Consider the following 14999-nt stretch of genomic DNA (forward strand, 5'->3'; position numbering starts at 1 on the left):
TTGGCATCAGTTTCCCATCTCTTAGTTTTTCCCTTAGACCTTGTAGGATTTACATTTCATCAGACTGGAAACCAAAACCCATTGTGGACAAGAAAGATAACACTCTAAAAATACCAGTTATTCATAACATTTCTCCTTTTGCAAATTACATTATCCACTCCCTTCCATGTGACCTTTGCCTAATGTGCAGTTTCCTATTTGTCCAAATGACTGGAGCAAGAGAAGAAAAACATAGCTACAGCCAAGGGCAGGGACAGTAATTCTTTTAAGAAATATATTTATATATTAGATATTTGCTATCACGCTTTTTCTTTTCTCTACAGCTACCAACCTTAGAGGTTTAGTAAAGTTAAGAAAGTTTGAAGGAGGACAGGTGAAAAGAAGGCACGAGGCAAGCCTGGGTCCAGATCCCAGCTCCAACACATGTGAGTTACTTAGCCTTCCTGAACTGCAGATCCTCAGCTGTAAAATGGGGGCAATAATACATACTTGATGGTGGTGGTGTTAGAGTTAATGGAGAAACATAAATATACTTTCTGGAATATGGCACTGGACAAATGATATCTATTAGTATTATTGTTACTGTTATTCAGTTGATGTATCGGTAAATGTTGGGAGCAAGCTGAGCTTCCTTCAAACCTCATCCAGTAAAAGAAAATAAAAGCTGATAAATTACCAGGTGATTATTTTTACATCTTCAAGGGAGAACTTGATATAGGTTACTCTGACAACTCAAAGTCATGGAACTCTAAATGTGAACTAATGTTAGGTATGGTATAATTTACATGAAATTTACCTAAGATTGCTTTAAATTTTTCTCAGTGCATGACTCACGTACCATAGCATACACAGGCACCTTCTAGTTTTGCTGACCACATGACCTTAAACAAATCTTAAGTCCTTGGGCCACCACTGCTCTCTAGAGACAAACTTCCTTGGTAGAGCCCAGAAGTCTATTTTATTCACCCTTCAACATGGACCTTCTGTCCTTCTGTCCATTTCAGCTCCCTTATGGGACTTTCACATATGTTCTCTCCCTTGATTTTCCCAATGACAAGAAGAGCTAACACTATACCAGGCTCTGTTCTAGGAGCTCACTTAGGACTTATGGATGACCCTATAAGGAATTACTGTTCTCAGTTTTATAGGTGAAGAAACCAAGTCTCAGAGAAGTTAAATGACCAGCTCCAAATCAAACTGGACCCTGTGTAGCCCAACACCTGCCCATGCTTTTGATTGCACCATCTGCCACCAGGCAAGACATGATCCCACCTGACAGACAACAAACCCAAGCTTGGGTTGAGTATGTGACTTGCCTACAAGTCACATTATTGCTGCTGGGACTCTCACTTTGGTCTTCTAAATTTGTGTCAAGACGCATTTCCTAGTCTCCCTAAGCCTCTCTTTCAGTAGAAGTCTTTCCCTGGAGCTCTGAGTAGTGTGTGGGCTTGTAAGAGTAAAAGAAATTGAAGTTAAAGTGTAAAAGACCGGGTATCGTAAAGTTTCTAAGCTGCAAAGCCTGAGTTAAAATGTAAAGGACCAGGTATTGTTAAGTTCCTATGCTACACCCAAAACCTGAAATTCCTGTAGCTGTTAGGACAATTCCCGGGACTGCTCAGTAGATATTCCCCCTGACCATTTAGTTGTTTAATAACCTAGGACCCTGTGCAGCTTGGCACGTAGGCATCTCAGGGCCCAAACCAATCAGTTTGAATGTACCCCCCTTCTTAGGATTGACCTATCACTCCCGCCTGACCTGTTCCCACCAATGAATGTACTAATCATGTTTAAGAATTGTTGTTTGATTTTCCCGTGCCTCATGATGATTTGCTCTGATGTATGCAAAGCCCCCGCCCTCCCCCAAAAGTGTACTTAAGCACTGCTCAACCCCTGCTCGGGGCTCTGGGCCGTTCTCCCTTGTTGAGAGCACTGGATTCTTCAATAAACCCCCTTTTGTGGTTGCATGAGTCGGTCTCTTGGTGGTCTCTTCCTCCGACGTTTGCCGGACACTTACAGGCTCCCAGGTACCTGCTGAGTTAAGCCATCCCCACCTGCAGGCTGGAGCACAGCCAGCGATGCTGTGCTTCTTTCACAGGCTGCAGATTTGGAGTGTGGAGGGCCTTTGCTTCAAGTGGGACAGGATCAATAGGATTGGAGGTGGGGCAGACACACAGTACGCAAGCTGTTCACTGTCATCTCCTAACCTCTAGACTGAGCTTGCAGTTCCCTACATATCTTCTCCAATTCCCTAGACATTTATCCTTACATATCTTTACGACTCAGTTCAAAACCTCCTTTATGAAGCTTTTGCTGATGTTCTCCCTTCCCCCACAAGCTCTGGTTAAAGTTGATCTCTCCCTCTCCCTCTGCTTTCTCACCCCTCCCATGACACCATGACACCATGGCTAAGACAGAGGGCATTTTTATATTCCTGTGCATTCTTCTGTATGACTGTTGCCACAGGGGGAGGGACTGTGTTTGAGTAAAAATGATGCTTGGCATACAGCAGGTACTTTTGGGAGTTTGTTGAGTTGCCCTGTCTTCTTCAAGATGTATCTATCCAGTCTCTGTCTACCAATCTTGTGAAATGGGCGGGTTCTCTCTGTGTTTGCTGAGAACCCAGTGTTTGGGTTGGGCTAAAGGAATCTTTCCATGTCTATAAATGAGTGCTGAGCACAGCCTGTGCCTACCACAGGGATTTTCTGGGCCAAATACTTACAGATCTTGGCATCCATCCCCAGCCTGAAATCCTATGTACCTTCTTTCTGGGGTGATTCATTAAAATGAAGCTCATTGTTCTCACATGTCCACCAGGTCAAAGTGCTTGTCAGTATCCTGAGCTCTTAGTAAAGTGAGGAGCTGTTTAGTCAAAATGTGCTGTTAGGCAGGTTTATTACATTCAGTTTTCTCCACATATTAAACAATATTTGAAAGTGACTACAATCCTTTCCAAAGGACAGATGTTATCTCCCTGGGCTCAGCAATATTTCTAAGCTACCACCATTGCCCTGGCTCACTCTGACAAGACCAGCCCAGATGACTGGAGTTAGTGGAACTAACTGTTATTTGGTCCCAGATTCCTGGGTCCAGAGTCCAACAAGTTTATTGGAGGACAATTTACTCCAGAATACTATCAGCAAGGGGGAGGGGTGCTTACTGTACAAATTCAATGGCATATGAAATATTTAAGTGGTTTACCCTAGTGTTTATCCTAGCTACTGCAAAAGTGTTAGAAGATTATGATTTTAGAGATTTTGCTTAACACTCTACCATGGTACATAGTATAAAGGCCCCTTTGAGCAACTAGCCTTGTGTATCATCCACATCATGTCTCTGCTAATCCCCTAGTGATTAATTCCACACATGCCATGCTCCCCACCCCTCCTCTGTGCGTCCGTCCAATCACAAGTTTCTTTAAAAAAAACAAAAAAGCTCTTAAATCCATCCTCTACCCAATAGTCACACTAAACTTCCCCTGTTTTTCTAGTGGGAGGGTCTATTAAGATGTTATGTCACATGAGCTCAGGTAAGTGATGATTTCTCTGAGCATCAGTTTCCTCACCTATAAAATATGTATGGGATTGTTGTAAGGATTAAATAAGATTCTCATGTAAAGCAATTAATAAAACACTTGGCACACAAAAAATATGCAGTAAATAAAATTATCATCATTATCTCATCATCATCATCATCATCATCATCATCATCATCATTCCTTAAACACTCCACACCTTTTTGCCTCAGAACCTCCTTCCTGTACTCCTTGCTAATTATATAACCTGTAGGTTTCACTTGAAAAGTAATATTCCCCCTCAGATGCACATTAAAAGTAAGTTCCTAGGGGGATTTTTTTTCTAAGCCCCTCCTTCCCGCTATCCTATACCAACACTGGGTTAGCTGCTCATTTTCTTGTGTGTTGCTCCCTTAGCAACCTGAACTTCCTTCCAGTAACACCCAGCACACTGGTGAAATAATAGGCTGTTTCCGATCTGCCTTTCCCACTGACTGAAGCTCCTTGAGAGCCTTCTATGTGCCTGGCCCTCTGTGATTAAATGTTACAGGAATGAAAGAATAAAAGGCTACAAATATTCAGCTCTTCTGAGGTGTGGAACTACTCTTGAGCTTTGTTGTTTTTATTTTTTAAAATATTTTTTAAGTTTTTGATGGACCTTTATTTTATGTATTTGTATGTGGTGCTGAGAATTGAACCCGTGCCTCACACATGCTAGGCAAGCGCTCTACCACTGAGTCACAACCCCAACCCAAGCTTTGTTCTTTTTAATCTCTAACTTTGAATACAACTCTCTACCTGTGTTTAAGTCCGCGCATTCCTAGGCCTAGTTGAATGAAGAAGAGTTTATCACCAGATGACTTACAAGACACAAGGCCCAGAATTCTCTCAAACCACTTTGTGCAGTGCAGTCAGCTCTCAAGAATTTGTGAACTAGCCACAGGCTATTCGATCTTCAACATGAAGTTGAATACGACAATCTAGAAAGCACTGGCTACTAAATTATACCACATTATTTTTCTTTAACAGTTTGGACAGGGTAGCTAGAATGGACTGCATCTGTGTCTAGAACAGAAGGTGTGAATTCATTTTCACTCACCAACTATCTCCATATTAGTCTAAAATGTTTCCAGTTTCATGAATTCAGATGGAAATCACTTAGCACCTTTTATAAATCTGGAGGGAAAAGCTGTTATTAGTCCCGACCCTCTCCTTTGACTCCTCCCTCCCCTCTTCACAGCATCCTTGCAGGACGGGTTCCCAACAGGGGAGTCAGCCTGCAGCATACATGGCGAGTGGCCATCTCTCTGGTCAGCCCTGGGAGGGAACTTCAGATACCTTCCTGGGAACCTCTTACTTACCTTACCTTGATTTTCACTCTGGCTCTTTCTCTCCTGATTCTAAAGTGTTGCAAAGCTGACACCATCATTGATCTTCACTCATTGACATTCTAGATATGGGGCTGTTGCCTGCCATCCCCGACTTTGTACCCCAGTTTCTCCTACCATCTTGTTCTTGATCTCCACTGCTTTGGACAGAAGCTCTCAGCTGCACATTAGTTTTACAGAGTTCAGGTCCTGCTCCATGCTGATCAGAGTGTGGGGGAACATGGGGACTCCCATCTGCCCTGACTGGCTCCATAGGTCTAGACTTGGGAATTAAGTGGAACTGGTGAAGGGAGGGTTGACAGAGGTTTATGTAACTCCTTATTCAGAGCCTCAAGGGACCATATCGGAGAGATTCAGAGACCATGGGCTAGGCACTATGACTCCAGGGACTTGGTAAGATTCTGTATCCTTGGTTATTTCACATGGTAGTTAATTTGTCATTTCTTTACAACTTCTCTACAGAGATGGAGAAGAAAGAGGAGGGGGAGGATGCCCTGCATACCAAGAAGGACCTGAAAGCTCATGGGGATGACATGGCAAAGGCGGGAATGCTGGGCAATCTGGGAGACTAACCCAGCGGGGTGTCAGTGCATGAGAAGGTGGTGACTGCACAGGCCAAGTCTGAGGGTGGAGAGCTTGGGGACTTGTCTGTACCTGAAAAGGGGCCCAACGTACACATTCCTTGCCAAGTCAAGCAAAACTTTTCTAACAGCAATGGAAAATGAAGGACTAAAGCTGTCTCAGGGCAAGGAACGAGAAAGAATAAGAGAAAGACGCAAGGGAAAGTTCTGAGAGGTGCCAGCTGTGATCCAGATGTTTTCCACCAAGCAAATGGAAGAATTAGAAAAGTAAGTTATAAACTCCCCTGAGTACATAGAAACAGCCTGTCTCGCTCTGGCTGAGGATGAAAAGACCTGCGAATTGCATAGGCGCCTAGAGAAGTCAGACAAAACAGACCCCCAGGCTACCAATGCAGCCCTTCTCTTCCTTCCTCCTAAGAGCAACACGATTCTGTTCAGGAATTTACTCCTCTTCACTGAGTCCTTGTGCTTCAGAGGAAGTTGACTGTCTCCCCAACTCCAAGGAATAGTTTAAGCCCACAATGGCGAGCTCAGTCCCAAAGCCTATAATTGGTTTAGAAAGGGACCATGTTCCCAATTTGCCAATGAGATAAGAGGGAAGACTAAGAAAATTTTCAGGTTCATTCTTTTTTTTTTTTTTTTTTTTTTAACAGTAAGACCCTCTCTTTTTTTTTTTTTTAAATTTTAATATTTTATTTTTAGTTCTCGGCGGACACAACATCTTTGTTTGTACGTGGTGCTGAGGATCGAACCCGGGCCGCACGCATGCCAGGCGAGCGCGCTACCGCTTGAGCCACATCCCCAGCCCTCAGGTTCATTCTTAAGAATGAAATAGGGAAGAAATGGTGCCTGCATTTCCCCAGATAGTGTCCTGTCTGGATGGGATGCCTGGACTTAGCATAACCATAATCATAAGCCTGATGATGAAGTAGCCAGAAGCAAGGAAACTGTAGATCCCTACCTCTGGACTTATATTTTAAGCCCTGCTGACTTGTGGCTTTCTTGTATCTATAGCCCAAGAATCCTAACCAGCAGCAGAGACTTCCGTTTCTCCTGGGCTCTTAGATTGGGTGCACTTGGCCTCAGCCATAGCATCTTCCTGGCCCAAGAATTTTACAAAGTGGATTGGAAATCTTTGTGGATCTCAGAGTCCCATTGATTACCCCTAGAACTTAATTTTCTTTTCACTGAATTTTGGGGTTGAGAACGGGAGGAAAGAAGGTAAGCTGGGGAAACTTTCCTTAGGGATCCCCAACATTAAGAGGAAAATCAACAAACTTACTTTTCCAAAAGTGCAGGCAGTGCTGGGACGACAGGTGGGTTGCCCTTCCCATTGGGTGATTCCGACTGGATGGGAAACAGGAGACAGAGGATTGAGGATGAGCCACAGAAGTCAGGGCTGCTGAGCCTCTGCTGACACTGGGGAGGGGCTGTTTCTCTCCCTTCCTCACTCCCTCCCCAACTTGCCAACCTGCATGGGAGTGCAGGTGTTTACCCTTTCCCTTGGGGCCTTCCCTGAGACATCTGAAACTTGCTCTTTTTCTTCTCTTTGTTTCCTTAAGACTTTACATTTTAAGGCTCCATTCTAGAGGGCAGCCCTCGGTTTTCCTTTGTCCCATTTCCTGACTGTGACTGAATGCCAGTAGGCAATGCTGGTCCTTTGTTCCCCGGGATGGGCTCACACAAGCCCACCACTGCCCCTAAATTTACAGCTCCAAGCTTGACTCTCAGGAGATGCCTGCCATTACTGCAGGCACCCACCAGCAGGAACACCTTTGTATGAACCATTCCCAAGGAGTCCCACCTTGCTTTGTCCCAGAGGGTATGGGCTGCACATTAGGACCACCTGGAAGACAAATGGCCTGGAGAGAGATTTAAAAGTATGGATCCACCCCATGGTCTTGGGGAAGGGGCCTGGGCATTCAATGGTTTCAAAGTCCCCTTATGATTTTAATGTACAGCCCTGGTTGGTAACCACTAGTCTAAAGAAATATATATTTGGAAACCACATTTGCTCCTTTAGGTAGAGTATGGGAAGAAATAGGTCTGTTAAATGTACTAACCAATCCTTCCCAACCTTTAAAACACCTTTTTTTAGGTTGCTTTGTGTTAGTGAAATTGAGGATCATTTCATAGATGATAATGCTTGAGTTGGGAAGAGGTGAAAGAAACTGAAAATATATTGCTATGTACTGCTGTGGCAATAGAACTTGAACTACCAATTGCTTACACAAATTGTTTATATAAAAATGCTAGTTACAACCGGGAATAGAGAAACCATTGGAGAAGGAATTACAAGCATTTTAGATAGAATTAATCAGATACACAGAGGCCTGGAATGTGGAAAATATTTTCATATAAATATAGAAACTGTATTTAAAGCAAATGAAATGGATTTTTTTCTGATTATCACTCATAAATTCATACTATAGGAATTTTAAAAAGCATCAAAAGGAAAATAAAAATTTCATGTTTTACCATTGTCCAGAGATTATTATTACTAAATTTTACATATATTCTTCCAGAATTTTTTTATGTCCATATCTAGAAATATTTTTTTAAAAACTACAAAACAGAATTAAACTATATACAAACTAATATATATACATATATATATATATATGTATATACATAATTGCTAATTATTTAGAATGCATTATGGACAAAAATTCTATTCTACAGAAACTCTTTAAAGCAATGTTCATAATTTGTTTACCAATTTCTCATGCATGGACCTTAGGTTGTTTCCCACCTTAGGTTGTAACATACAATGCTGCCAAGAATCAAGGCAGAATAACACTAGGCATAAGAATGCAGACTCTGGGATCAGAGAGCCTGGGTTTAAGGCTCAGCTCTCCCATTCCCATTCACCTTCAGCTCTTTAGACTCATTGCAGAGTGGGGAAAAAAAAATACCCACCTTGGAAAATTGGGATTCAGTATGAATGTAAGGAACATTTTCTGAGCTGCTTATGCCTTGCTCAAGGACACTGAGACCTCTTCTCAGAGCAGTGGTATACACGTGACCTAGTTTCCATTAAATGTTTTGAGATTACCACCCGAATTCTGTTCTGGTGATTTCCTTTTCTTATCAATCCTGCCCCAATCTGGATCCCCTCCATAGCCATGAGTGTGATGGAAAGGCAGACCAGGAATGGGAGGCAGGCCTCATCATACTCACCAGGACCGGTAAAGAGGGGATGGGTGATGAGCTGGGAGATTGGCCAGGCAGGTTCAGGGCATTAAACTTGGGAACCACAGCAACACTGACCCTCCGGCGGGGCATGTTCTGTAGGAAGAGAAGTGACCAGGCCCACTTTCTTGGAGATAATAACAGTCATAGTTCTGAATGGCCTAGAAAAAGCCTACTAGTTCCTAATGCTGTAATGATATTAACTGAATATTTTGGTATTGGGATACTGATGGTGTTGAAAAATTGGTGTGAAGTGAGTAGCCAAATTTGACTCAAATTTTTTCTATTGGTGGTGAGGGATCTCTCAGCATGTTCTTACTTTAGATTATGAAATCCTGGAGAAACAGAATGGAAATGATCCCCTGGTCTCTGAATAACATCCTAGATAGTATATTAAAGTTGCCCATAGCAGCACCAAAGTTTATGCACCATTTCATCTTCTTTAAAGGATGTATAGTCAGGAAAACTACATATGTACAAGACAGGTGAGATTCCAGTGGTTAAGCTAGCAAATATGGAAGCTCAATGGAAACTTTCAGAGGGTCTCTGGATTCTATGATCCATGAGTGAATGATTTCTTGAGTGACCATAGAAATTTCTGTCCTACGTTCTCTGGGAGCCCCAGTATTCCTTGAACATGCGTACCTTTCCCATCGTGAGGGACATGGACCGCGCCGTGCGAGGGACCCCATCTTCTATAATGGGAGGAAACAGAGAAAACTCATATAAGTTTCAAAGTGGGCCTCAGCAGGAAACAGGCAGAAACTAAGCCACAGTCAGAACTGGCCTTCAAAGGAATAGCCCAATGGTCTGGATGTTTGGGACAGAGTTTGGCCCTTCACTCTCTGAGATGATCATCTGCAGAATGGGAACTCTTTTGGATGAAATCTTTATCCTAGATCTACTGGACATTAATAAGAAGTCACAATCTGGAACCTTTGGTCTTCGTTGAACACTACACAATCTCTGGGTGTCGCTTTGGATAATGTGTGAGATCTACTCATAGCAACACCAAAGCTTATTGGGTCTTTCATGCTCACTTAAGGGAGTTATAATCAGAGAAACTCGGAGCAAGGAAGGTGTGGTATTGGTAAGAATGAAAACTTGCTAAAGAAGTAGTTTCAGTATATCACATGCCCAATGATTCAGAACAAAGGAAGCCACCACCCTAGGATTTTCTTCTCCTTAGTATATCCATGAAATGACATAATTTATATGAAGTGTTTAGCATCACACCTGCATAACAGTGCCACCAGGAAACATCTGACAAAGACAGGTATTTGCAAGGTTAATTCAGTTTGACCAATATCATTTAGCCTGTATATCTGTCTAGCCTTCATATCTATATACTTTAGGTGTGTCTCTTAAAAAGTGCATAACTACATATTTTTTCCCTTAATCTGAGGTTCTCTGTTAGGCAACAGGTTTATGCTGCTTATATTTCTTATGATTATTCATATATTTTTATTTCCATTATATTATTTTATATTTTCTATTTACCCTGCTTTATTCATTAAGTTTTTTTCTAATTTTTTACCTACTTCTAATGTTGGTTTGAAAATTATTCATTGTAGTTTTATTCTTTAGTGTATTCCTTTAACTTTTGAAATTTAAATTTGACTTTAAATTTAAAATTAATGAAGATCTCTATTCTTTTCCTGAGACTTTAAAACAGTAACAATCTCCCAATTTTAATTATATTTTTTCACTATTTTTCTTTTACCTTGTTTTATAGTCCAAAATTTTTCATTATCATTTTCTACAGTGAATGCTTGTTTAGATCTGCCCACATGCTTACAATTGGCTTGGTCACTGTACTTTCTTACATCCTGCTCATTTTACTTTTTTACCTCAATTTCATTCTTCCCAAAGTTAGTTGTTTTTTGAGCAAGGACTTGCGAGAGGTAAACTTTCTCATTAGTTGTCTCCAGATGTCTTGACCTAGCCCTCTATCTTTAATGATTTTCTTATATCTCTTTTTTATTTCTATGTTGTCAGTAATTTTCTCTCAGCTCATTGAAAAGGTTACTCCATGGCCTTCTGGTATCATTATTGCTTTTGAGACTTGCCATTGCTTTGTCAACTCTCTTCTTTCTCTGGTGACTTTTAAGATCTTCACTTTGTCTTTGTTCTTCTGAAGTTTCTCTTTTGTGTGCTATGTCTTCTGAATGGAATTCACTATGCTTACTGAATTCAATGATTTAGGTCTTTCTTTAGTTGTGGAAAATCCTCAGCTATTCTTTCTTTGAGTATGTTCTGGCTCTAATTACCTCTTAGGGGTCATCTAATAAATGGATTGCAGACTTTCTCACTCTGGACTCTACATCCCATATCTCATACTATTTCTTTTATTTCTTTACTCACTGTATCCCTCTGAATTGCCTTTTGGGTGACTATATCTATTCTATCACCAGTCAAGCTGGACCTTTCAGTATTCTGGAGCAGTGACCATAGTCAGGTCAAGAGGAAGAAAGTCAGGGCAAACTACACTCTAGTTCCTAAGGACCTCAGCTCAGATGTGACACATCTCACGTACCAAAGCCAGCCTCATGCCTAGCCTAACTTCCAGGGGATGGGGAGGGGTGCCCAGAAGGAAGATACCTAGAATACTGAGGAATCACCTCAACTACTGTAACTACCACATCTACCGCACCTCAGCTACTCAATCTTCTATTTCCAGACCCTATTTTTTGGGAAATTTTCTATTTCCATGAGAAAGAGGACCTACAGGCCACAGGCTATTGTGCAGGAATCAGTTCAGAGTTTTAAAATCAGAGAGCCCTGATGTGCTATAAACCTGAAAATGAAATCCTTTACTTTTCTCCATGAAGTAGGAAATCTAAGTCTCCCTGTCAAACAAGCAACCTGCACCTCAGTCACCTTTTCTGTAAAATGGGAATTTTATTTCCATTTTGGCCACTGGTATACTGTGATGAGGATGTTTTAATAAACATTGTGCACAATGTAATACCTCAAAGTGGAAGAAAGCCTTGTTCTTGTCCAGGAAGTACAGACACTGATAAGTCATTTGGGAGGCAGGAACTTTTATTTGTTGTCTTGATCAAAGTTAGCTTGTTTCTTTTTCCTTTCTTTCTTTTTTTCCGGATGGGGTTTCAACGAGGGTCTTATGCATGTTAGGGATGACCCTGTTTCTCATTTTGAGGAATTCTATTTTCTTCTTTTTGGATAACTATACCCTTTTATTCTCATATCTTCCATTCATCCTTTTATGTCTCTAATAATTTTAAAGGTATCTTTTTAAAAAATCATTTTCCTATATGATGTTCTTAGGCTACAATCCTGTTGTTCGGTGGATCTGATGATTCTCAGTGATGTAGTATTTATCATTTTATGTTGTGAACTCGTCTTCAGTGAGGTGCTATTTAGAAGGAGCCTGTGTGTCCTGGGTGCAGGGTGTGCCTCTCTGGAGTGGCTGACAGTGTTCCTCGAGGCCCCATCCTGCTGTTCTTTCAGCTCCCTGCACATTGCATCATTACTGCTCTACTCTGGGTATGTACTTTTCCTATGAGGAAGGAGAAAGTGTTATTTTCCCTACTAGAATGCAGGATGAAACAGACAGACTTCCTTATTTATTTCTATGTTGGTTGATGACAGTTTTCCCCTCATCCAAATTCTACAAAAGTACAATCTTTGGATGGTCTCTGCCTTCTGTGTGAATCTCAGTGTCAACTCTGTTGTGAGCAGCCACAGCCGTGGCCCTGGAGTGCAAACATTCCACCCCCAGATAACTCAGGCTGACTCTGTCCCCTAGGAAGCTGCAGGGCCAGCTTGGTTTCAGTTCTGTTTTCTTTTCTTGTATCTGAGTGTTTCAATTTCTTTTTCCTGTGGATTCAGCTCTTCTTTAAGATTGCTTGCTTGATTTTGTCCTTTAGAAATTTCTAAGTATTTGTGGTTAAAGGATTTTCAAGTTTCCTAGTCAGCCCAGTTTACAGAACCAAATGAAATTCTTTATGTCTTAAGGGTTCATGCAAATTAATAAAATACCAATCTTACAAGTGAGCAAACATCATAATTCAAGAATTTACAGAAGTGGAGATATAAATCTTAGTGAATATTTGTAAAATCAAAGAAATATAAATTAACACAATGAGGTTAAATTTGGGCCTATCAAAGTCAGACATATTTTTATAAATAAAGAAAAAGAAGGGCATCAGTGACACAGTGAATTGAGCCTCACTGTAATTCATTCAATGGAAATGAGTTATTTGAAAATAAGTTGCTTTAAGATCCTTATAAATCTTTCTTTTCCCTGAGCTAGTATTTATACCACTAAAAATCTATCTTAATATAATATACACATAATCAGCATGTTGCAGATTCAGAATTTTTTTAATGTACATCTTTTTTTAAAAATCAGGGATATTTTATTTCACTGAAGTCTTCAAAGTCTCATTGACAAAGATGGTCAGAAGTTATGTAAAGGCTTAAAAAGCAGTCTTTGGGAATGGTCATACATCTCTTAGGGACACACCTGCTGGGTGAGTGCTGACCCCTTCCCACCAGCTCAAGAGAAGGCACAGCTTAGAAAAACAATGGAAGGGAGGCCAAATATTGCCAAACCATTGATTCATCAGTCAAGACTCAGCTATCATATCCTTTCCTACTGTAAGCATTTTCCTATCCCCCAAGAGAAGATGTGGAAATCTGCTTATTTCTGCTAAGGCACTGGCCACAGCGTCCTGACCTCCCCACAGGTTGGGCGCTCCTTTGGGTCTGGGACTAAGTGCCTTAAACTCTATATTCCAATATCATATGGGGCACACAGACGATGCTTAATAAGTGTAGAATTAACGAACAAGACTGAAGTTCATCCCATGAATCCTGGATAAGGTGGTCCTCGGGAGACCTTGCACCTTATAGAACAATAATGTGATAACCCAGGTAAAAGATTTCCTTGGTGGTCCCTTCCCCATCTTCCAGCACTGGCTGAGAGTGGTTTGCTAGAAGCCCAGATCCCTAGGGGTCAGGAGCCTTGCTGCAAAGATCCAAAGCAGACAGCCTGGAGCGTGCGTGCACTGCCTTTGGACTCTGGGAAGTGTCACTGATGTTTCCCAGGAAACTTGTGAAACCTCCTGTTTATAAAGGTTTCTCCATCTATTATACTTTCTGCACTCTTCCTCCTCCTGGTGACATGGATGTTTGCATTCCACTGGGATTCCTGATGCTAAAATGTCCGTTTTCTCCACTCACTACCCTCATCAGCAGAGCCCAAGCCCTGGCAGGCACTGACAAGGCACTGACATCTCCCTCCTGCACTGAACAAGAACCTCCTAACTCATCCTTCCCCACTTGAACTTTACACTCCTTTAATGTACTGTACACACTGAAGTCAGGGTGATCTTCTAAAAATAAAATCTTATCATGTCACATGACAGACTCACCAATGACTCCTCTCTGGCTGGAGGACAAAGGCCTGAATTGATATCATCATGGCCTGACAGGCAGCCCTGTTCTGCCAGGTGTCATCTTCAACCTGTCCCCATCACACACCACCATTGCAACCACATCAAACTGTTTTATCTTCTCACCTACAACCTCCACATCTTTGTCCGTGCTGTTTTCTCCACCAGGAATGAATCTGCCCCTCTTAACTGCAGAACTCCTAGCTTTATTTTAAAATACTGAGGAGATGCCATCCCTCTGTGAAGCCTTCCTTGACTTCCTTAAGCAGAATCAGCAGGCAGTCCTCTGTGCTCCTATAGCAATTTGTGTGGAACTTAAAATATATATCTGAGAGGATTTCTTTAAAACATTGTCTTTCCCGGAGTCTGCTCTTTATCTCAGCAATACCTCCATCTGCCAGGCTCACACTCCACCCCCACTGTCCAGACTTTACCCCTCACCTGGGCCGTTGCAATATCCTCTCCATGGGCTCCTTGGCTGTGCTCTACCCCAGTAATGTGATTGATGCACTGCGACTGGAGGGCACCTTCTTAAACTACACATATGATTGCGTTATTTTCCTGATTAAAATCCCTAATGCTTTCCAAAATAAAGCCCAAGTTCTTTAGCATATGGTGCCTAAAAGGGGGTCCCAAAGCACAAAGATTTATGGGGTTTGGGGTCATTCTCACAAGGTAAAGAGAGCTCTTGCAGCCTGTATTTTTTTTTTTTTTTTGTCTGTAGACAGCCACTCTGGTAAATTGTGTTGGGAGTCAAGAGGTCATTCCCATTTCCTGGTTCCAGGACCCCAGGTTCCCTGAAGCAGCTGCTGCAAATGCCCTGTGGGTGACATTGGGCAGGGGAAGGGAGCCTTGCAATTGGAAATAGGTCCTAGGGCTGTCCTGATCCCTCTAGTCCTAGCTG

At 41.8% G+C, this 14999-nt stretch overlaps 1 protein-coding gene across 10 annotated transcripts in view; it reads right to left on the minus strand.

Annotated features, from left to right (window-relative positions):
* Irag1 (inositol 1,4,5-triphosphate receptor associated 1) overlaps positions 1-14999 on the minus strand; it is a 119240-nt gene that overhangs the window by 10401 nt on the left and 93840 nt on the right. For all 10 annotated transcript variants that reach the window (XM_048788328.1, XM_048788327.1, XM_048788333.1 and 7 more), the window contains 3 exons: positions 9318-9367; positions 8661-8768; positions 6763-6827 (listed from right to left, as the gene is read on the minus strand). In XM_048788328.1, coding sequence (XP_048644285.1) covers positions 6763-6827; positions 8661-8768; positions 9318-9367 — 223 coding nt within the window. The remainder of the gene's footprint in view (positions 1-6762; positions 6828-8660; positions 8769-9317; positions 9368-14999) is intronic.

This window comes from Marmota marmota, unplaced genomic scaffold (genome assembly GCF_001458135.2).
Source record: "Marmota marmota marmota unplaced genomic scaffold, marMar, whole genome shotgun sequence".
NCBI lineage: Eukaryota > Metazoa > Chordata > Mammalia > Rodentia > Sciuridae > Marmota > Marmota marmota.